General features: G+C 36.7%; 1 protein-coding gene across 1 annotated transcript; it reads right to left on the bottom strand.

Annotated features, from left to right (window-relative positions):
* Window positions 1–6,352: 6,352 nt before the first annotated feature.
* Sap30 (Sin3A associated protein 30) lies at window positions 6,353–11,970 on the bottom strand. The gene is made up of 4 exons (XM_047547901.1): window positions 10,736–11,970; window positions 9,133–9,258; window positions 8,754–8,852; window positions 6,353–6,689 (listed from the first exon to the last, which is right to left on the bottom strand). Exons 1-4 carry the CDS (start codon window positions 11,048–11,050, stop codon window positions 6,567–6,569), a joined length of 663 nt encoding a protein of 220 aa, XP_047403857.1. The 5' UTR covers window positions 11,051–11,970; the 3' UTR covers window positions 6,353–6,566.
* Between the last annotated feature and the right edge of the window lie 11,495 nt (window positions 11,971–23,465).

Below are 23,465 nucleotides of genomic sequence, written 5' to 3'. Positions count from 1 at the left end.
TTTACTATTTTAAAAAAAACAACAAAAACCCTGGGAGATAATTTTCTTAGCTCCATTTTCAGATACTATCTCAAGTTTAAGATATTAAACCATAAAATCAAGATATTAACCTTACAATCAAGGCAAAATATGAAAAGTTCCAATTCTAAAGCTCATATACTACACCCTCACACACAGTTGGATCTGTGAAAACATGATGCATATTCCTGAAGTATCAATTTTTCTTGAGAATAACAAAACACACATGAAGAGAGACAGAGAATGAGAATTTAAGAGTCATAAAAAGTTTAAAAGTAAATAAAACAGGTGACCTCAGAGATATTTTCTAATTGTTAGAGGAGACCACTTTGGACCATGTCCCCATGTTTTCAGAGGTAATTGTTGACTTATAACAGCTATCTGGGGTAACTTCAGAAAGTCTTTTCATGTTGTAAAATTCTATTATGTGCTACATGACAGTCACTATTAAGATTTTGGGATATTATAATGAATAAGATGGACTTTTCCTCTTAGAACTTGTGTTCTAAACAAGCTATAATCATCATGAACAAGTAATTATTTATAAATGTGAGACCTTTTCCAGAGAGTATAGGGTGCCGTACAAACTATTGTGGGTGGGGAGAACAAAATATTGTGGGGAAAGTTTAAGAAACACCATGCAGGCAATCTAGGAGATATTTTAGGAGATATTTGTGACTAAAACGACCACTATCTCATTGAATTACATTCTTGGAGGTCCTTGAGCTATTTCTGAATACTCCATCTAGAATAGTATCTAGGATCTATTCAATTTCAATAGTTATTACTGGAATGGGCTAAGTAATTTTGAGGTATCATAATTCAGTGTCTCTTAAAGTCTGCACAAACACAGATCACAACATGTTTCAATACTATGATCTATGAAATTCACGAAGAAATGGAATTGTACAAACAATCAAATTAGTTGTTTTAGCATGATAGCATGATTTAATTGGCCTTCTTCACCGAATTGACCGGTAATAAAATAAGAAATCAGATTAACTCAAGAAAGGACGTCTTCAATCCATTTTCTGGAGTAGTGCATAGAATAGGTAATAAAGAAAACCATCAGGGGGCTGTGATTGTGGCTCAGTGGTACAGTGCTTGCCTAACATGCGTGAGGCACTGGGTTCAATCTGAGCACCACATAAAAATAAAATGAAAGTATTGTGGCCATTTACAATTAAAAGAAAGAAAGAAAACCATCAGCAAACTTGTTTCATTTTCTGTTCTTTCTGAGGAGGAGGGGGGAAAGGCTGACAATCACACTATCTCTTATAAATGATACCAGCATGAGGATACAAGTGAGGCAACCGTGGCTTTTTAACGTGTCTCCTTTGCAATTAAAACCTGATGAGAAAAAAAACTACTTTTTTTAAAGCTAAAGTTTTTTTTTTTTTTTTTTTTTTGGTGCTGGGATCGAACCCAGGGCCTTGTGCTTGCAAGCAAGCACTCTACCGAGCTGAGCTATCCCCCAGCCCCTAAAAGCTAAATTTTAATAAATGGAATTTTATAGATTACAGATTCTCTTCATTGTGTTCTTTTTGGAATAATTGGAACATGAAAATCAGTAACATTTTTTTAGAAATGAGTGCATTATAGAACTACACATACTTCTCTATATTACAAGTAAAGGTAAAAAATAAATGTTCACAGAGCTTACCTCATGTAACTTTTTTCTGACTTGGTCAATGTGTTTTTAAAAACAAATATTCATTCATCAAGCTAATGACTAGAGATTTTATTTTTTCCAATAAATTTTAGTTATAAAATATAATGAAGCTTTATTAAAAATTCACTATCATTCCAAATACCATTTACAACACACTGAACTAAGTAGGTACTGTCTTTATTCCTGTTTTATGGACAAAAAATGCCAAGGTTTACAGCAATTACATAGCTTATCTAATGTTACATTATCAATAAATAGTAACTAGATTTAAATATGGCCAATCTATTCTAGTATCTAGTCTTAACCACATTGTTTAATAGCATCATCTAATCTATTTCCTTTTTAGAAAACCAAGACTTTTCTGGATAGACATACACTTGTATATTTCAAATAGGTCATATGGGTTAAATGCTTTCTGAAAAACAAATTTAGTTTTATATCTGACTTTCAATATCCTTGTTTTTACTGAAGTCCCATATTGCAAGCACAAGATGACAGTAATACAAATAGCTCATCTTTTCTTGATAGAATTCTTCTTTTCTCATTATAATCCACAGGGACTCCCTAAAAAAAAATATATGTATATTTGTTTTTCCTGGGATTAGGTACTGATTCTAAAGGATTATTAGACAACTGGAAACAACATAAAAAAAACCAAAACAATGGGCAACAACTGCTTGGAGAATAAGCAGGAACATTCAAGATCATTTTGCAAGTTTTAACTTCCTTATAATTATCAATAGGCACACATATGTTCTTTCCATAATAAATCACTTTTGAAAAAAAAAGGAATAAGGCAAGAATGTTCTTAACATTGTACTGGAAGTCCTAGCTAGAGCAATTTGTCAAGAAAAGAAAAGGCAACTGAAAAGAAGTAAAACTACCTTTATTTGCTATTAACATGATTCTCTCTGTAGAAGATCCCATGGAATCTACAAAAACAAAACAAAAAACTACTAGAACTAATAAATTCAGCATAGTTCAATGATCAACAACACAAAATCAGTTGTGTTTATCTGATACCACTAAAAAACAATCCAGAAAAGAAATTAAGAAAACAATTCTATGTACAATAGCATTAGTAAGAACAAAATATCTAGGAATAAATTTAACCAAGGAAATCAAAGACTTGTATACTGAAACTATCAAAACTGAAGAAAGAAATTAAAGCAGGCCTAACTAAATGGAAAACCATCCCATATTCATGGATTAGAATGCTTAAAACTGTTAAAGATAGCAATCTTAAAGTGGTATACAGATTCAATGCAATTCCATCAAAATGCAAACGACTTTTGGGAGAAAAATGGAAAAATCCATCTTGAAATCCATATGGAACTGCAAGGGGCTCTGACAGAGAAAACAATATGGAAAGAAAAACAAAGAAAGTAGAATTCACACTTCCCAATTTCAAAACAAGGCTAATAGACACATAGGTCAATGGACTAGAATTGAGGAATACAAAAAAAACCCCAACATCTTTGGTCAAATGATTTTCAACAAGGATGTCAACATCGTTCAATCTCTTCAAAAAAAGTCCTAGGATAAACTGCCTAACCACATGCAAAAGAATGAAGTAGTACCCCCTCTACCTCATTACCTACATGAACACTGACAGGACACTGGTTCAACAATCTAAATTTAGCAGCTAAAACTATAGAACTCCTAGAAGAAAACATAGTCATTAATCTTCATGATGTTGAAATTGGCCGTGGATTTTTAGATTTGATGCCAGAAGTAGAGCAACAAAAGAAAAGGTACTTAAATTGGACTACATAAATATTTAAAACTTTTGGTGCATCAAAGAAAATTATCAAAAGTGTGAAAAGGCAACTTATCAAATGGAAGAAAATATTTGCAAATCATGTATCTGATAAGGGTTAAATATCCAGAATAAAGAATTCCTACAATTCATCAAAAGGCAATTCAATTAAAAAATGAATAAAGAACTTGAATAAACATTTTTTCTAGGAAGATATACAAGTGGCAGCAAGTGCATGAAAAGATGTCAGTACTATTGATCATAAGGACATACAGAACAAAATTACAATAAGATGACATTCATGCCCAGTAGGATAGCTTTTAATTAAAAAAAGAAAAAAAAAAAACAGTAGCTCTCATAAATAGGTTATGGCACTTGGAAATTTGAAAGTTCCTCAAAAAGTTCAAAATAGAATTATCATATGACTTGGTAATTCTACTGCCAGGTACACACTCAAAGGAAATGAAACCTACATCCACAGAAAATGTACAAGAATGATTACAGCAGCATTATTTCTAACAGCCAAAGGTAGAAACTCAATGTTTATCAATGGATGAATGGGTAAACAAATTATGGATAGATACAATGGCATGTTTTTCATTCCTAAAAAAGAACAAAGTACTGATACTTGCTGCAAGTTGGATGAACCCCTGAAAACAATGCAAAGCAAAAGAAACCACACGTGTAAGGCACTGGGTTTGATCCTCAGCACCACATAAATAAAAATAAAAGACATTGTGTCCATCTACAACTAAAAATATTAAAAAAAAAGAAATCAGACATAAAAGAACACATACTGTATGATTCCCTTTATATGTTATATTCGTAATAGCAAATCCACAGGAACAAAATGTAGATTAGAGGTTACCAGAGGATGAGGAAAGGAAGGAATGGGGAATGATTACGTATGACTATTTTGGGGGGAGTTACGAAAAAGGTTTGAAATTAGAACTAGAGGTTGTACAACATTCTGAATATACTAAATACCATATCAAATTATACTTAAAATGATTGTATATATGAAAATTTCCCAACTTAAAAAATCAATTCATGTTGAAAAATATACAGTTTACTTGTAAAAAGAAACGTATTTTAGGTATTACTCTTTAGGCTTTCCCTAAATTATTCTTTTAGTTACCAAATAACTGACTTTCTTTTTTAGACCCTCTAGGGGTATGCTTTCTTCTTTCTCCTACTCCAGGGCAGTGAAATTTAGATTTCTCTTGTTGCTCTAATGATAAAATCAACCTGCACCCTTATGGAGATAGAAGCATTTATTTAGTTCAGATATAGATTAAAAGGTTTAGTGAATTTATAATTTTTACAACCCAATATCAAGGAATTAAAAATATTATATAAACTTTCACTTAATCCTGGTGAGGTTCTTAAAGTTCTCAACATTTAAGAACCCATTTTTTATGTTTCAAATTGCTCTAACAAGGATTTTAATTTCCTTGAATAATTACATTGTATTATGCAAATAATATGAAAACTAACATTACCAAAGGTTATGTTCATAGAGATACTTAAATGTAAACAAATAATTTCAAGTTTTCACAAGTGTGTTTTTATAAGACAAAGGAAGCCTATGGTCAAATTTTTATTAAAAAATTATGTGTTAGGTAAAAATTTTAAAAGTAGAAATAATGCTTTTTTCAAATGAACTACCATTTGTAGCAATATGGTTCTTTTCATATAGCCATGAAAAAACTTGCCACATAGATTTTTGGGATACTGGAAATGATGTTTCTATAATACTAAATAGCAGACTCTGCTTACAAATAAGGTAGTTAATACATCTTATATTGTCACAGCAGGAACAAAGACCAGTTTCTTTGTTGTTCACCGTATTTTGTAGCTGTGTATATATTCAAAACACTTAAAAATATGCAGCCTCTCCTAATGAACCAGTTCTTCAGATGTAGTTAGTACTGTAGCTACTCCAGTGGTCCTTGATCAGTGGTTAATTTTGTCCCCCAGGGGATGTTTGGCAGTGTTTGGTTGTCACACCTTAGGAATGCTACTGGTACCTACTGAATGGACTTCGTAGATGCTGCTAATCTTCCTACAACCCAGAACTTCCTCCATAACAAAGAATTAGCAGGTTCAAATGACAACCTTGAGCTACATTAGTGATTTCTTCCATTTTCGGCATAGAATTTGCAGCCAATTGTAGAATATTTCACTGGAGCTCTTGTTTTTGTTTTTTCGCATCACAAGCTCTAAGTCTGATTTGCAATTATTAAGATTTTAGTTAAGCAATACAATCCCAGGAAAAGTAGAGGTTAAGATGATAGAAAACAGACGGAATGAAACATAAAAAGGAAATGTAACACAAATCAAGTTAGAGCTACCTACAACCAAAATTTAAATGATGAGTTCTTAGATATTTAGACCTCCCCACACTTCGGTTTTAATTTTCAATGCAAATGGCACAGAATATGACTGAAAATTAAGGGGTACTACAGAGTTATCCATTTCCATGCCATATAAATATCTTTCCCTAAGACAAAATTTAATTCTGTATTCTTATTTCAATTTTCAGCACTGTGTCTTTATTGGCACATTATGTTTTCTTTGGAAAGATGTGGGCATATAAATGAAACTATGTGTTCTTCTTGATACTTCGTCAAGTAATAATAAAGAAGGAAAATAAAAGATGTAGCATCCATTGGATGTGTCTACTTTTCAACTCTACTAGCACTATAAAACACTTCAATTTCAAATCAAACCGTCACAGTGAAAGTCAATATAAACGCATTTGTTACTTCTCCTTAAGCTGTTAATTTCTTGGAATCTAAAAAAAGGGTTTCACAATGAAGCCTCTTTGTATTATCTCAATTAATATTGATCCCTAGAAGTCAGTTTAAAAATCAAGTTTCACAAAATAAATACACCAAAGCAACTATAATAGTAATAACCTTTATTTAAAATATTTTTAATCTAGGAACCTCATTTTACCTGAGTTTCCAGCTAATTATTAGTCAGAAACAAAGAAAATAAAACCAGAGAAAATCCTCTGTAGAAAAAATACACAAAGAACATTTCTACATGTGAAAAAATGGTAAACAGTCTTAACCTCTGAATATCCACATATTAGACTTAACGCCATCTCTCCTAGTGAACACCACTATCAACCTTGAGATCTGATTTGTTCTTGTCATTCTTCACTGAGTAGATGAAATATGTTAAGGTGTCTTTTTCATTCACTGGAATAGACCTAAAGTGGCAACCAACTATCTATAAAGAAAAAAAAAAATTGAGGAAATTAAATTTTAGACATAACAGGCTTCATAAAGTAGGTAAAAGGTACTGTTTCATCAAAAGTGCTATGTGATGATAAGAGCTATTTCTTTTAAAAATTAAACCATATTTAACAAAATAACAACAGGACAAAGAACACACAAAAATAAGGTGTTACGAACAAAAGACAGGCTGATTTTAAAGGACCCTTTGACCTATTCAATTAAATATACATTTAATTGAAGTATATTTAATTGAAGTATATTTCCTTCTATTCTAAATTTTACAATTGGATCTAGATTAGAAAGTAAATATTTCTACTTTTAAACTTTAAATATTAATGAAATAAAACAGAAGAGTCCATATGTATCACACTAAGAATGGTTTAGAACTTAGAAAAAGAATAAATATGAAGTTCAAGAATTTTTTTATACTAGAGAAACCATGAAATAGTTTACAAATATCTTTGCTACCACTTATATTTATTAATCATTCATTAGCAGTATTCTTCATAAAGGTTCCTTGACGTTTTTTCTGAACAAAACTTATGAACAGGAAATGGAGAAAGGAGGATGTTCATTAAGACTGTATATTTGCTTCCTTGGCTGTTGGTGATGCTAATTTAACATGTGGACTACAACTACCACTGGAAGAACAGAGCAAATGGGGGGAGGGGGTGATAAGCATATCTGGAATCTAGATTTCTTATTTACAAAAAAGAAAATAGCTCTAGAATAATATAACTGTTTTTATAAGGTCAGATTATCAAAATTTTCAGTTTTAAATTTTGCATTAAAAGATATATGTATTTAAATACATATTGCATACACTTGTTGCAGAACAAATGTGACTTTACTCAATTTGTATCTGATTTATTTCATGGTAGGCAATATCTATATTATTGCACAATCAAAAAAAGAACTAGATCTTTAAAATCAAATTTAAAGAAAAAAAGTTATATTTTTGTTGCCTAGGCAAGAAATAGAGAAGAAATTGTGGCTAAAGAGCAAATATATTAGATCTTATTTAACAGCATTAAAGAGCATTTTGCCAAAGAACTGAAACTTCTATTTATTTTTTATCTTAATTAATATGCATATTTTATTTATTTTTGGGGTAGTGGGGATTGAACTCAGGGATGTCATGTCACTAAGCTGCACCCCCCCAACCCTTTTTTATTTTGAGACAGGGTCCACTCCACTAAGTTGCTCAGGCTAGCGTGGAACTTAGAATCCTCTTGCCTCAACCTTCCAAGTAGGTGAGCCATCACATCCAGCTAATATGCAGATTTTAGAAAATGCTGGAATAACTACTAAATTCAAGCTACAGAATATGAGAAAACTGATTTATGTATTTACCTGTCTACTCTGTCTAGTAAGTGAAAATTTTTATTTTAAATGATTAAAGTATAAATATATAAGCATCTTAATAACGTACAGATTTTGTGTATTTTCTGAGAATACGCACACATTCTCAGTTAGCTTTTCAAAACTAATGGAAGGACCAGAAGTCCTATATAAAAGCAAACTATAAATAAAAGCTTGGATAAGTTTTTGCCTCTCTTGATGTGAAGAAAACAGATGCCTCTACTAAAACAAACCAGGACAAACTCTCAATAATTAAATCAGCAAGTTTTAGAAATACCAGTTAAAGACTCACTTGTAGACCTATTCCACCAGAAATGTCAAAAAATAAATTCTAAAAAAAAAAGTAGCGTATTTATTATGCCTCAATTAGATGTTCAGTAAATATTAACTTTTTAAATGGAATTTTAAAACTAACATTTCTAGAATGAGGAAAAAAATCTTCATTCAATACTCTGAAAGCCTTCATGTAACAACACTGTACACAACCTGTATATAATCCACTGAGTAGATTACACACAGAAATCTCCTAAGCAGCAAATGTTTCTAGGCAACCAGATTTCTTAATAACTTTGATCTAATTAAAATGTACTGTTATATATACTACATTAATAATTTCATTAGCATTTGTTTCAGCACCTCTTATTTGTGTATACAGGCTCATTTGAAGTTTATATAGTTCAAAACTCACATATACCTCAACAAGTTGTGCTTTATTAAGTCCTGGTCTGGTTGGTAGCTTGAAGTGTCTTTTGTATCGCCTAAGTGTATTTACTTGTAATTGGTATAAATCAACCTAGAAAAAAATAACATAATTAGTTCAGAAATTTTTTTGAAAATTTATCACTGATATGCATAACAATAAAAATTTAATTCCATGGATTATGACAACAGAGTTATAAAAACTGTAAATTCAGATGTAAAAATTCAAATTGAGTACATGGATGTTAACTTTGCTTTCATTTTCAGATTTCTCAAATGCTTTAAACATTAAAAAAATTGTTCATATCTTTCTAGAAAAGCTTTGGAATACAACACTTATGATTTATATTTAACATACAAAAATTTTCCTCTACCTCTGGAGTATCAATGTCTTGAACAGGTGAATCACCTCCATCATCATCACTCCCTTTTCTCTTTCTTCTGTTTCGAACACTTTGAATTAAATTTTTATGATAATCGCAAATGTAAAGATGCCTTGCCTGAAATAGAAAAGTTTCACAGACTGTTTATGATTACAATAAAATGCAGCTATACATTAGTAAAATGCATAGGCCACAATGAATACAAATAAAAAAATCAAAGCAAGCCATTGTTAATATAATGGCATGTTTCTTCCTACTCTTAAAATCTGTATCTTCTTGAAACATAAGATGCCTGGCAATAAATACTGTTAAGAGGATAGAGTGTTGGGTGGGCAGGTGGGGTGCCAGTAGGAGGCTGGGGGTGGTGCCAGTTGAGGAAGGTAGGGAAGCAGAGACAGAGAATAAGAAATTCCAATCCTCTGGGTTTTATCATCAAAAAGCAGTGAGGATGACCTGAATTTGTTAGTTCATACTAGATTCTTCTTGACGATAGGAAAGATGATATTGCTCACAATTTGGCTACAGTATTTTCTCTGAATGTTTTTCCAATTAAAGCAATCTAAAATAATTCAGATTCATTTGAAATGTTTCTCATGAACATCACCGAAGAACTGTCTAAACAGGCAGAAGGTGTGACATACTTTCCTAAAACTTTACACTCTTGAGAGTTGTATAGTGAAAACGAAATACTAGGTTCCCATAACTGAAAGTTAACTCTTAAAAAAAAAATATATATATATATATATATATATATATATATATACACATACAGTTAAGGGTTGAGTTAGTAGGCATTTAAATTTACTTCGAAGCCAAGCTCAAGTTAGAAACACTCAGGACATGTGCTAAGTTCTGTATCTTGTTATTTATTTATACCAGCCAGAGCTCCGAAAAGTAGCAATGGTTCTTTCTAAAAAAACTCATAGACGGTCAAAAGAACTGACGTGCAAATGGACGAAAAAAGAAATCCCGATGGCTGCCAAACGGACTACAAAAAACCGCAGAGGCTTACGTGCTCTCCACGTTGGGAGCAGCTGCCCTAAGAGCTGACACCGCAAACATCGTTTACAAGCTGGCTCCTCTCTTCTACGTTCGGAAGAGACCCAGCATCGAACAGAACAGGATCTTCCTCGACTGCGGTGCAGGGTCCTGCAGGACTCCACTTTCCCCAGACGAGGGGAGCTACAACTCCCTGGGGCCAAACGCCAGCTCAGGCAGCAAAACAAAGGCGCCTCCATTCCAGAAGACTGCTGGCTACAGGAAAACTACTCTGGGCCCTCGGTGCAGCGGTCCCCTTTGTTTCGTTTCCAGATCGCAGCAAAGGAGGAAGAGGGAAGGCAGTGCGCGGGAGAGGCGGGCAGCGGGAGTCGGGGTGGGGAACTAGCAGGACAGAAACCACAGCAAGCGAGTGCATACGTTGTGGGTGGCGGTCCGAGTTGCAGCGACTTTGTTGTTTGCTCCCTAACAGAGAACGCACGAGTCCGCACTGCAGTCAGTCTGCAGGACCTGCGAACCCCGCCAACAACCCACGTCTCTGCACAGCTGCCGGGACTCTGCGGGGCGGGCCAGGCAGGGCGGACCCGAGGTCACTTACGCTCTTATCCAGCTCGATCTTCACCTTCTTCTGGGAGATGCTCTTCTGGATTCGCTTGCTGAAGCTAGCGTTGCCTGCCGCTCGGCCGCACCGCTCACCGTCCTCCCGCAGACAGCATAGCTGCCCCGGGCCCGGCCCGGCTGCCCCCGGGGGCCCAGCCGCTGAGACCGCCCCGGCGCCGGGCACCTCGGCCCCGGCGCCTGCAGCGTTCCCGTTCCCGGCAGAGGCTGCGGCCGCTGCAGCCGCAACCACCGCAGCCACGGCGGCAGCCGCGTCCCCGCCGCGGCTCATCTCCTCAGGCGTGAAGCCGTTCATGTCTCGGTGCTCAGGGGCGCCGGCTCTGACAGAAATCCCCGCTCGCTCCGCCGCTCCGCCTCTTTCGGCCAGGTCCCTCAGGCGTCCTACCGGCGGCGGCAATGCACTCTGCACCCCAAGTTCAGCTGTGGTACGGCCAAACACAAAGTATCCCGGGCCTGTTGGTCTCCGTCGGCAATAAACAGTGGACAGCGCTTGTGGCTGGGACCCAGAGTCGTGCGGCGCCGGGAGAGGGAACCCCGCTCACTGTCACATGGAGACTTCAGCAGTTGGACCGCGGCGCCCCCGCCTCCCTCCAGCCCCTGGACTTGCGCAAGCACGACGCATCTCCTCCTACCCCGCCCCGCCCACTCTGCCGCGAGGCCCCACGGGAACAGTAGTTCTCCGTGGGGCAATTCATGCGACCTGCATTCGGGAGCCGGCGCCGGGCGGCTTGGAGGAACTACTTATCCCAGCATGCAGCGTGCGGCGACCAGCTGGCCTTTTTTGTTTTTAAGCACCTGGCAAACCGTAGTGCGATATTAGGGTTTACGGTGCTTTCTTGCCTCTTTTTCTCCCAGGAAGGTGGAGTGTGCTTCGCTCTTGTTCTTTTGCAGGGTTGATGTTCAAAGTCAGTCGACTCCTGAGAAGCACAAAGTGTGTATGTGTGTGGAGGAGGGCGGGATAAGTGAGCTTGTGGAAAAGTTTCGGGGCGTTTCGTATGACCACGCTTTTGTGGGAAACCTGAGTCAAGAACTCGGGCGACCAGGCGCTCCGCCTCAACTTAACGAAATATCGAGGCTCCAGATAAATACAGTGTCTGCTGGGAGTGGGGAGAAAACGCCCATCCCGACTTGTCGACCATGACAGGTCCTCACAAACAACTAGCGCCTAGTTCGCAATCGCAGAGCTATTTTTTGACTGTACTTCCGATCTTTCCAATGTCTCCTCAAAAGGATCTGGAGAAGGGCGCAGTTTAATACCACTTAAAGGGGAACGTAGACCCCCGACCGATACCAAGTCAGCCTGACCGCTCCTCTTGAAACTTCCCAGCGTCAGTTCTACCCAGCGTGAGGGGAGAAAAATCTCATTTCCTGAGTCGTCCGCACGCCCATGCGTGCGTGCGGGCGTGTGTGCCTGCGTGCCTGTGTGCGTGTGCTTGTGAAGGGAGGGGCAGGATGGGAGTGGCTAATGTGAGAGCCTGCACCTTTGCTAGTTATTGTGCGTCATTATCAGCAGATACTGTATAACCGGTATCAGTTTAAACACTAAATACTTATATTTCTGGCAGTAGATTTTTGAAAGTCTTTTTTACACTTAACAAAGTGATTTATTAAGTGTAAAATGCGATCTACGCTGAAAGCCAAAGCTATCCATTTCATCTGTGCATCTCAGTTCTATGATTAAAAAATGCATTTAAAAAATCTTGCTTGTATGTCCTGGACTTCTTAAATTATAATTAATATTTTTAACCAATTTTTAGAAATTCTAGACCATTATGTCTTCACATATCATTTCTGCCCTTATCTAAGCTGTTCCATTTCTGGGGCTCCAATTCAATGTACATGAGCCACTCCCTCCCCCCCCCACTGTATCCTTGTATCTTCTGTCCTGTCTTCAGTAACTTTAATTTTTAAACTTGTATCTCCTCTTATTTCAGATTTCTTTCTAACCTGCATGCATTCTCTTCAGATATGTCTAATCTGTTCTAAAATTTACCCAAGATTTTTGCACTTTGAGTTATATACTTTTAATCATTTTCCCATATTTCTAAATTTTATAATTCTTATGTGGTTCTTTTTCAAATCTTAAGTCACATTATAGTTCCCAGTTCTCTGGTAAAATTTTGATTTTCTTCCATGAACATAGCAAGGATAGTGGTTTTTTGATATTGTTCTTTCTTTTGTCCGTCATTTATGCTGGTCTGACTCATGCTTGACTTTTTGCATCCATTATCTTTGATTTTTGTTGTTCATTTTATTTGAAAAATTATAGAAATAATTTGCAGAAGTGGATGTTATGTTCCTAGAAAGAAGCTTCGTTTGCTTTTGTAAGGTACTAATAGTTCTTGAGGATTTTTCAGCCAACCAGATGATATTCTAGTTCATATTCCCATTTTGGGGCTATACTTCTTGGAGCCTTATCCCAGAGTGATAAGTAGGGTTATTGATAACCCTTAATGTATATTGGATTCCAACCCTAGATCCAAGTGACTGATAGTACTTGAACTTTACTTCTTACCTTCTCTCTTAAGTTGCTTGGTTCTACTAGTACTGTATATATTTTTAAACATATGCATTCTGGGGCTGAGGCTGTAGTTCAGTGGCAGAGGGCTTGCCTAGCATATGTGAGGCACTGGGTTCAATCCTCCCCACCACATAAAAAAATAAATAATAAAAGGTATCATATCCATCTACTACAACAACAACAACAAAAAAGATGCATTCTGATGCTATCCATTATCTGACATTTTGTTCAGCATATATCTATGATTTCTTCCATGATTTTGTTCTCATCAGAGTGGGAAGCATACAGAAAAGCAGTTGTAGCTCCCAGGTAATGCTGGAGCTTACTCTGGGTACAAAATTATTTGTGGCTCTCTACCAAGATAGAATGGTATTATCTTCAAAAAGAGACTGAACATAGTTTAAAATCCCCAGGACCAAACCAAGAAGTTTTGGAACATCTCCTCATCCATAATCCAGCTGAACTGGAGTGAGATGTCAAACTTTTCTGTGTAAGTGTTCCAGTTGCTAGGGTTCAGGAGAAATATTTTGATATTTCTCTCTTTCTTATACCAAAATAAAATGTTGCCTTTCATTGAGGCTCTTCTATTTATTTTTTCTTTTGGTACCAGGAATTGAACTCAGGGGTGCTTAACCACTGAGCCACATTCCCAGCCCTTCTTATTTTTTGACATGAAGTCTCACTAAATTGCTTAAGGCCTCCCTAAATTGCTGGGGCTGGCTTTGAACTTGCAATCCTCCTGCCTCGGCCTCCTGAGCTGCTGGGATTACAGGCATGCACCACTGTGCCTGGCTTCCATTTTAATCTTTTCAAAAAAAAAAAAAAAACAAAACAAAAAAACTATACTATAATGCTGCAACTAATTTTCTATGGAAACTGCTTTGTGATATTCTAAATGTAGCCTTAGTGTCCTATCAAGTGAGAACATTTATATAATTCACTATAGGTTACTGAAAACTATCACATTATTATCTGAAGCCAATATTCAGAGTGCTTTCAGAAAATTTGTCCATAGATTTTGAAAATATGGGATGGAAAATGAATATTAACTCCTGTGGTTAGGTTGTGGTTTGTCTCCCAAGGATCCACATACTAGAAGCTTGATTCCTGCTGTGGTGATGTTAAGAGGACACTGGGGGGCATGGCACCGGGAAAGGATTGATGCAATGCTGATGGAACCCCAGTAGTTCTCTAGAGGGAGCTATTATAAAAGGAACAACACTGGCCTATGCCCTGTCTGGTTTTCCATCTTGCCATGTGATCTCTCTCACATGGCTCCTTGCCATTGTGATGCAGAGGTCCTCATCAGAGCAGAGCCAATGCTGATTCCATATCATTTACCATCCAAGACTATGAGCTGAATAACCTTTCTCTATAAAGCAGTTTCAGGTATTTCATTATGGTAACAAAAAACAGGCTAATCCAGAAAATTATTACTGAGGAATTGAGTCATTGCTATAAGCAACTCAAATGTGGAAGTTATTTTGGAACTGGGAGAAACAAGGTAGAAAAAACCTACAATGCTGTAAGAGGAGCATTACAGGTGATTCTGGTTTGAGTTCAGAAGACAGGGAGACTAGAGAACTAGTCTTAGATGAAAATAAGGATCCAACTGGAAATTGGAGTAAAGGTAATACTTGTTATATTGTTGAAAAGAACTTGGTTGCATTGTGTCCATACCTTAGAGCTTAAGGAAGGCCTTATGGCCTGGGTATTATTGGCTGCTTTTAGTCAGACTTATAGTGAGACTTGGGAGCAATAATGAAACAGTGGACATTTTGGAAAACATTGCAGTGTAACCAGGGAAAGAATACACCTGAGCTACTGCTTGCTAAGAGGTTAGCAAGGATTTGAGGGAGTGAACTTTGCATCAGGACAATGAGAAAGAGGCCCAGAGGGCATCTCAGAAATCTGTGAGGCCTTTGAGGACAGAATTGTTTCAGGGGAATGCCCCAGGGCATTCTCCCCATGCATTGCTGCCCAGGGCCATCTTGCTATTCTGGTTTTCTAGTGAAGTGCTCTGCAGCTACTGGTCAAGTAGGTCCAAGTACTACTCATACTGGCAGCTGACTTTGTGGTGTCCACATTGTGCTGGTTCTATAAGCTTACAGAATTTAAGTTATAGAATCATGGCAGTTTCCACTGAGATTTCAAAGGAGAGCCTGGGAGGCCAGGCAAAAGTTTGCCACAGGGTCAAAGCCCCTGCAGAGATTGTCCACTGGCATGCCTAGTGGAGCCACAGCAAGAACCCTAGAAAAAAGTAGAGGAATCAGCAGCATACAAGGCCTATGTGGGAAAGTTTCAGACAGAATGCCACCTAAGAGAGTAACTATCTTTAGTCAGAAAGAAATCCAGAAGGATTAAAATCAGTGGTCAATCACACATACTGTTTTTTGCTGAATTACTATCTTAAAATAATGGACTACACTTGTAAGCACAAGGCCCTGGGTTCGATCCCCAGCACCCAAAAAAAAAAAAAAAAAAAAAAAAAAAAGGACTAGAGAAGTGACTTTTCTTGAGGTTGCTATGCAAAAGACAAAAAATGCTATTGAAAAATTTATGAATCACTGGCTGCATGCATATAACAGAATACCTGTCTAACAATATTATTATGAGGTTATTTTTCGGACATTATAAGAAGGCTGAAGCCAGTGTGGTGGCACATATCTGTAATCCCAGAGACTCGGTAGCCTGAGGAAAGAGGATCACAAGTTCAAGGCCAGCTGCAAAATAAAAATAAAAAGGACTGGAGATGTAGCTTAGTGGTAAAATTTATACTGGTTCAATCTCCAGCACAAAGTAACACACAAAAGGCTGAGAGAAGATGGCTATTCTTATCGGTTTAGTAGTTCAATAGTATCAGGGTGAGAATCTGATTTTCTATTTCTTTTAGAATCAGATTTTTTGCCTTTATCTACCCAAAACATTTCTTTATAATCAAGATACACACACACACACACACACACACACACACACACACATATTTGTGTGTGTGTGTGTGGTATTGGGGATTGAACACAGGAGCACTCTACCACTGAACTACATCCCCAGCCTTTGTTATTTTATTTTGAAACAGGGTCTCACTAAATTGTTCAGGCTGGTCTTGAATTTGAGATCCTTCTGCCTCAGCCTCCGAGTTGCTGAGATTACTCTAAGATCACAGGCAGGGCCACTGTACCCAGCTAAAGTTTTTTTTTTTTTTTCCCCCAAAGGAAAGAGAATGGTTATTGGATAGGTAATTAAGAGTTCTCTGCAATGATGTAGATTTTAAGAATGTCTGACAAAGTAGATAGGTCCATACTACTTTAAATCGTTCAAAGGGGTAAAAAGTCTTTTAGAAATTAGTAGAAATGAATTATTATTCTTAATTACAGGTTAAAAATAATTTACCTGTTAACCTAGAAAATAATGTGTTCAGGTATTCAACCTCCCACCCTAGCAGCCTTCACCCACTTAAGAATTCCTCAAATATAAATACCCTACCTAAGTCTGATTTTTACACCTTTTCCAAGAGTTTTCCCGTGGGATTATGCTACAGGCATTAGCAGTTGTAGTGTTTGATAGTGTACCCTTTATTGACTGCTTTCTCTTCTTTGTTTTACTTCTTCACCTTCCACTGATATTTCCTGCATCCTTTAGATAAACTATCTGCACTAAAATCCTTCTCAGGGTTCTAGTGGGCATTTCCACTTGGTTATTTTCCCTAATTCTTGCCCCTTAGCTAAAGTGCTTAGTTCATTGGTTGGTCACATGATTCAAGGCAGGCCACTTGGAATCCTTTCCAGGGAATTTTGTTCAATCTGTAATAAGAAAGGAGCTCTTTAACTTGTTTTCTTTGTGCACCATTCCATATCCATTGGAACAATGTCTGGCACAAAGTAGAAACTTGACATCTGTAGAATATTTAATGAACTCAATCCTTAGAATTTCTTTGTTGCCAGCCTGCCTTGGTCATCAGCTGTAAATTTTAAAATGTAGAAAATCCTGTTGTTATAACATGCCATAGTGTCATAACATACTATAGTAGTTAAGTGCATAGACTCAGGAGCCACCTGCTTGAAATTTAAACTCTGCCACTTTACAGTGTGCTAGTTGTCTTTCAGTTCCATTCTCATTGTTTTACTAACTCTGTACCACAGGATATTGGCATCCTAAAAAGCATTTGCCAGAATCACTTGCCTACTGATTTCGGTTCTGCCAATGGGAGATTAAAAGGCAAGAGGAAGACAGAAAGCATTTTTTCCCCTTCTGGCTCCAGCAAACTTAGGAGTGCTATGCTTTTCTATCCTGGATCCAGGAATAGCAGGGGCAAAGTGAAGGCTGGTCGCTGGCTTCCTGAAATACAGCTAGCAGAGATAGTTCCAATAACACAACAGTTATATTCCAAATGCCTCAGAAGCATCATATTGTTGGGTTGTGGATAACATTATTTGCCTTTTGTTCTCTTAATGCTAGAATGGAGGCTTTTCTTGCTCTGTATTGATATTAACATAAATATCAATAATTAAAAAGGTACATCTGGATTAAGGCACCTTCCCCCTTTTGCTTCTCCAGCCCTAATACTTTTGTAATGATTCCCTCAGTAATCAGGGTTATAACTTTCTCTCTGAAATATTTGAAGGATTTTGTTTTCCTGGTTGAACACTAGCACTGTCATCTTGGGCAATTATTTGCTCTTTGCTTCAATTACTTCTACACTAAAGATAATAGTGTGTCTATCTCATTGGTGTTATTTTGAGGATTAATAGTTTTACAGTACTTAAAACTGTACAAAGTAAACACTCTCTGTTAAATAAATGGTATTATGTATTATATTCTGTTGTTAAATATAAATGTCCCTAGATCTTCCAAACAAAAACCGAACAAAGAAACCATAGAACTCAATAACACAATCAATAACCTAGACTTAATAGACATATATAGAATATTCTATCCATCAACGAGTGGATTCACTTTCTTCTCAGCAGCACATGGAACCTTCTCAAAAAAAGACCATATGTTATGCCACAAAGCAACCCTTAGGAAATGCAAAAAATAGAGATACTGCCTTGTGTTCTATCAGATCATAATGGACTGAGAGTAGAAATCAATGACATAATAAAAAACAGAAATTACTTCAACACCTGGAGACTAAATAATATGCTATTGAATGAAACATGGATAACAGAAAACATCAGGGAGGAGATAAAACATTCTTAGAGGTCAATGAGAATGATGATACAACATATCAAAATCTCTGGGACACTATGAAAGTGATACTAAGAGGAAAATTCATTGCATGGAGTGCATTCCAGAAAAAAATGAAAAGTCAACAACTAAATGACCTAACATTACAGCTCAAAGCCCTAGGAAAAGAAGAACAGAATAACAGCAAAAGTAGTAGAAGACAGGAAATAATTAAAATGTTAGAATAAAAAAGACTGGCAGGACTCAAGGCTCACGAGTCATCCCAGCTATTTATTTAAGAATAGTTTCACACTGGAACAAGGGATGCAATGATGCCCATAGACCCACTTTCTTGGTGGAAAATGAGCCACTGAAAAAAGAAAGGGAGTGAGTTTGTATAGGTTATTTTGAGGGGTGGTCTAGTGTGCATAACAGTTTTTTTGGGCACCCAGTTCTTTGAACTTTTTGGGGTCTGTGGGCAGTGTCTGGAGAAGATTTACTTTGAAGGAGATTAATGTCTCCTAGAGATGGTAACTTTAGGGGTGATAAAATATCTCCTCCTTGTCCGCAGCTGGCACCTGGAAAACATTTGTTTTAGGAGATGAAGGCTGTCAGTGCATGGCCTTTTTCGCTCCCTTTCCTCTGCCCGATTATCTTGGCATTCTCCATATCTAGTAGAAGATACTTACGTAGGAAGCAGCATTGGCAATAGAAAACAATAGCTTATATTAGACCCTGAAGATGAATCCAGAATTTTTAGTGTGGGATGTCAGGGGCTTCGTGTAGGAGAAAGACTTGAGAAATACAGATTCTTTTGCTTAAATCTTGTCCACATTAAGATTATTTTAAAATTGTATGGAATTTTTCACTGGGTTGTTTTTGGATTTTAAGAATAGATTTGTTTTTGGTCTCATAGTCAGCAGTCTCAGATTCTAGGATTACAATTACTCCATTCTCAAGATTTTTGGGGCCCCAAACCCCGCAAACAAACAAATAAGGGAAAAAGATAGGCCTAGAAGTTACTGAATAGACAGAATTCTGTTATGTCTGTACAAGAGCTGGCTGGTTATCCAGAGAATTGCTTACACAAATTCCTAGTATGACTGTTCATGTTTTCAATGAAGAAAACTTCTTTTTTACTCTTTAAAAATTTCAGTTAATCCTACTAGATATAGAATAAACTCTTATTTATTTTTATGTGGTACTGAGGATCAAACCCAGTGCTTCACATGTGCTAGGCAAGTGCTCTACCACTGAACTACAAACCCAGCCCAAACTCTTCTTTTTATTTATCATTTAATTCAACTTTAAGGTATGCATAAATGCATGTTTCAGCTTAATTAAAATTCTAGGAATATTTGAAAAGTACATCTGAAAATTTCATATTGTTTGTAAATGTATTTCTAAATATGGTCAAACTACTAAGCACAGGAACAAAATTAGAAGACAAAGTAAATATATTACCTGTACATTTATGTGTATTTACATTAAAATTTGCAATTTTAAGTCATTTCCAAACTTTAAAAAAAATTATCATTGGCTTAACATATGGTCAACATAGTACTAATATAAAACAAATCTACTTTAACTGGAAACACCTACAAAAGAGTGATAAAAAGTTATTTTCAAAATTATTTACAAAAGAATTATTTTTCTATTGTATGAAAGCAGGAATTATTTTCCTATTTTATGTAGTGCAAGATCTGCCACCTACAGTTAAGATTTTTGTCCACTTAATGACACAAAACCCTGGGAGATTTAACATTGTCTTTTAGATATTCAGTCCTTGACTATTTAAATTGCCATGTTCTGTAAGTGGAAAAACAAGTCACTGGCTTTTTTAAAAAATAGCTTTATTGGAGTATAATATACCTATAATAAATTTTACCCAAAGTGTATGGTTCAATGATTTTTAGTAAACTTATGCAGTTATGCAACTATCATCATAATCTAGTTTTAGAACGGTGCTATCAGCTGAAAACATTCCATTGTGCCTCTCTTCAGCCAGTTCCTGCTACTACTTCCAGCCCTGGGGCAACCTTCTGCTTTGTTTTTATGCATTTGCCTGTTACAGAAATGTCATATGTTTGTCCCTCTTCTTTCACTTAGCATAATGTTTTTAAGTTTATTCATATTATAGCTTGTATTGTTGTTTGTTTTTATTGATGAATAATATTCCATTTTTGGGCTTTTACATATAAGACTGCTATGAACATTTGTATTCAAGTGTTTTTGAAGACATTGGTTTTCATTTCTCTTGAATAGCTGCCTAGGAGTGTTTAAATTTTGAAACTGCCAAACTGTTTTCCGTATGATTATACCATTTTCCATTCCCATCAATGATATATGAAGATTTCAATTTTTCTACATCTTTACCACACTTCTATCATATTTTGATTATAGTCACAGTAGTGAGAAGTGGGGTATCTACTGTGATTTTAGTTTGCATTTCCTAATGACTAACAATGTTAAACATATTTCATGTGCTTAGTAATTATTAGTCATTGACTTTTAACAGATTATGGTATCTTATATGCAAGAGGAGAAATTTCTACACATGCACATATCTAATACATTTATATTTATATGTATGTATATTAACATCTCAGACAGGATATAGCATGCTTGGTTTACTAGTTTGTTACAAATTGCTACTTTTACCTCTTTATGAAATATAAGACCTTTATGACAACTCCACTTATCCTCATCCTTTTTGCTATTGTCTGTCATATATTCTTCCACATTATATAATTATTATTCCTGTTTTAAACAGGTAATACTCTTTTTAAATCCACATACTTACCTTTGTTTGTGATCCTTTTCTCCTCCTGAGGATTCAAGACATTTTCCTTAAGCAGGACAGCTTGTTTGTCTGGAAACATCTTTTTTTCCCCCCTTACTTCTTGAAAGCTTTTCTCCTGCATATAGAACTCAAGGTATTTATTCATTTGTGTTTCTAAAGCAATTTAAAGATGACATTCTATGTGCTTCTCATTTTTATAGTTCTATTTAAGAGTTGGCTTTCAGACTTAGTTTTGCTTTCTTGATTTCCTCCTTTTTTTGGGTAGTGGGTATTAAACCACTGAACTTTGTCCCCAGTGCCTTCCTTCCTTTCTCTCCCCAACCTCCACTCTTCCTTTCCCCTTTCCTTCCCTAGGACTCCTCCCAGAGGCTCTCTATCACTGAGCTACAGCCCAGCCTTTTTTTTTTTTTTTTTTTTTTTTTTTTTTTAACGCTGCTGGGGATTGAACTCAGGGCCTTGTTGTGCTTGCAAGGCAAGCACTCTACCAACTGAGCTATCTCCCCAGCCCCATCCCAGCCTTTTTTATATTTTATGTTGAGATAGGGTCTTACTAAGTTGCTTAGTACTTCAATAAATTGCTGAGGCTGGCCTTGAATTTGTGATCCTCCTGCCTGTCTTCTGAGTCACCCTGGGATTACAGGTGTGCACCATTGTACCCAGTCTGCCTTTAACACTGTATTATTATGTGCTTAAAAGATATCTTTTACTAGAGCAGGTTTGACCTTTGCTATTTAGGCAGAAACAATTTCTCTAATAGATGGAAGGATAAAGAGTTACTTATCACAATCCAGTGAGGGTAAGCAGTGTCCAATCTGGGTTGCAAAATTTTAGTAAGACCTAGTTCACCTGTGGTTCATCCCTGTTCCTTAGACATTGCTGCATGATCTTTTTGTTAAGGGCTTAGTGGGTCTCTGACTCCTTAGCCTTAAAAGACTGGAAGATTAATTTCCAGGAACAAATCACTTCCCTCTTGGAGATTTTTTGTCTAGATTCACAAAAATAGTTTAATAGTAAAAATAACTTTTTTGTTGTTGTCGCTGTTTTTTTTTTTTTTTTTTTTTTGTACAGGGTATTGAACCTAAGGATGCTTGAACACTGAGCCACATCCCCAGTCCTTTTTATTTATTTTGAGGGTCTCACTAAGTTGTGTAAGTCCCCGCTAAATAGCTGAGGATCGCTTTGAATTCTCAATTCTTCTGCTTTTGGCTTCGGAGCTGCTGGGATTACAGGTATTTGCCATTGTGCCTGCCCCTGTTTTTCAATTTTTTCAAACTTGCATTTTCAGTTCTTCAAAAATACATTGTTGAACTATGTTACTAAATTTCATTTCTGGAGAGAGTTATTCAGTTAGGCCTCTGAATCAGTGATCTACCCACAAGTGGATGTGCCTACTTGATAATAGGCTTATCCTTCATCACTGCCTTTAAAACAACTTGAAAATATTCAGCTCCAATCTAAGATTATCTTTGAGGAACTGTAACAAAGTAATTTTTTTCAGTTTATTCACTATGCAATTCAAAAAAACAACTATTGTATATGCTACTAACCTTGTACAAAGTAGACTTAATTTTGGTTCACTTTATGAGTTAATTATTCAATGATAATAACCACTGAGAATTTATTTATTGCTTTGCAGGGGAAGGGTCTACAAAAAAATGTATATGCTGCCAGGTGTAAGATCCGATAAAGGAGTCAGACCAAAAGCGGCTGAACAAAACTTTATTGGGATCGGTTCTAGGGAGACATTCAACAGTCCATCAGAGTGAAGGGCCAGGGAAGTCCGGCCACGGCTCTGGTGGAGAGGCGTTTTTGTAGTCCAGGATAGGTGGATGAAGGCTTGAGGGTTTAGTGTCCCCGTAGGGTTGGCTGGAGATCCTGCAGGAACTTGTGCCCCTCTGGGATTGGTTGGGGACTCCACTGATTGACCAGCGATTGCAAGACACCATTAGGGTTTATCTGTAGGCTCAGATTGGTTATTCTTTGGCCCATGGGCTGCCTGATGCCCTGCCCCCATCCAGCCACCTCAGACCGCCCTTACACCAGGCACTGTGGAGCTTGGTTGTAATCTCAGCTACTCAGGAGTCTGAGGCAGGAGGATTGAAAATTTGAGGCCAGTCTGAGCAATTTGGTGAGACCTGTCTAAAATAAAAAATAAAAGGGCTGGGGATGTAGCTCAGTGGCAGAGCTCCCAAGGTTTAATCCCCAGTACTGGGGAGGAAA

The sequence above is a fragment of the Sciurus carolinensis genome, chromosome 4 (assembly GCF_902686445.1).
Source record: "Sciurus carolinensis chromosome 4, mSciCar1.2, whole genome shotgun sequence".
NCBI classification, from domain to species: domain Eukaryota; kingdom Metazoa; phylum Chordata; class Mammalia; order Rodentia; family Sciuridae; genus Sciurus; species Sciurus carolinensis.
The sequence above is the reverse complement of the archived record's forward strand: the minus strand, read 5'-3'. Positions and strand labels throughout refer to the sequence as shown.

Coding starts and splice junctions, on each gene's coding strand:
- Sap30 (XM_047547901.1), bottom strand. CDS start 11,050: ATGAACGGCTTCACGCCTGAGGAGATGAGCCGCGGCGGGGACGCGGCT. Junction 9,259..10,735: donor AGATCGAGCTGGATAAGAGC/GTAAGTGACCTC, acceptor TTTCTATTTCAG/GCAAGGCATCTTTACATTTG. Junction 8,853..9,132: donor AAGACATTGATACTCCAGAG/GTAGAGGAAAAT, acceptor ATTTTTTTCTAG/GTTGATTTATACCAATTACA.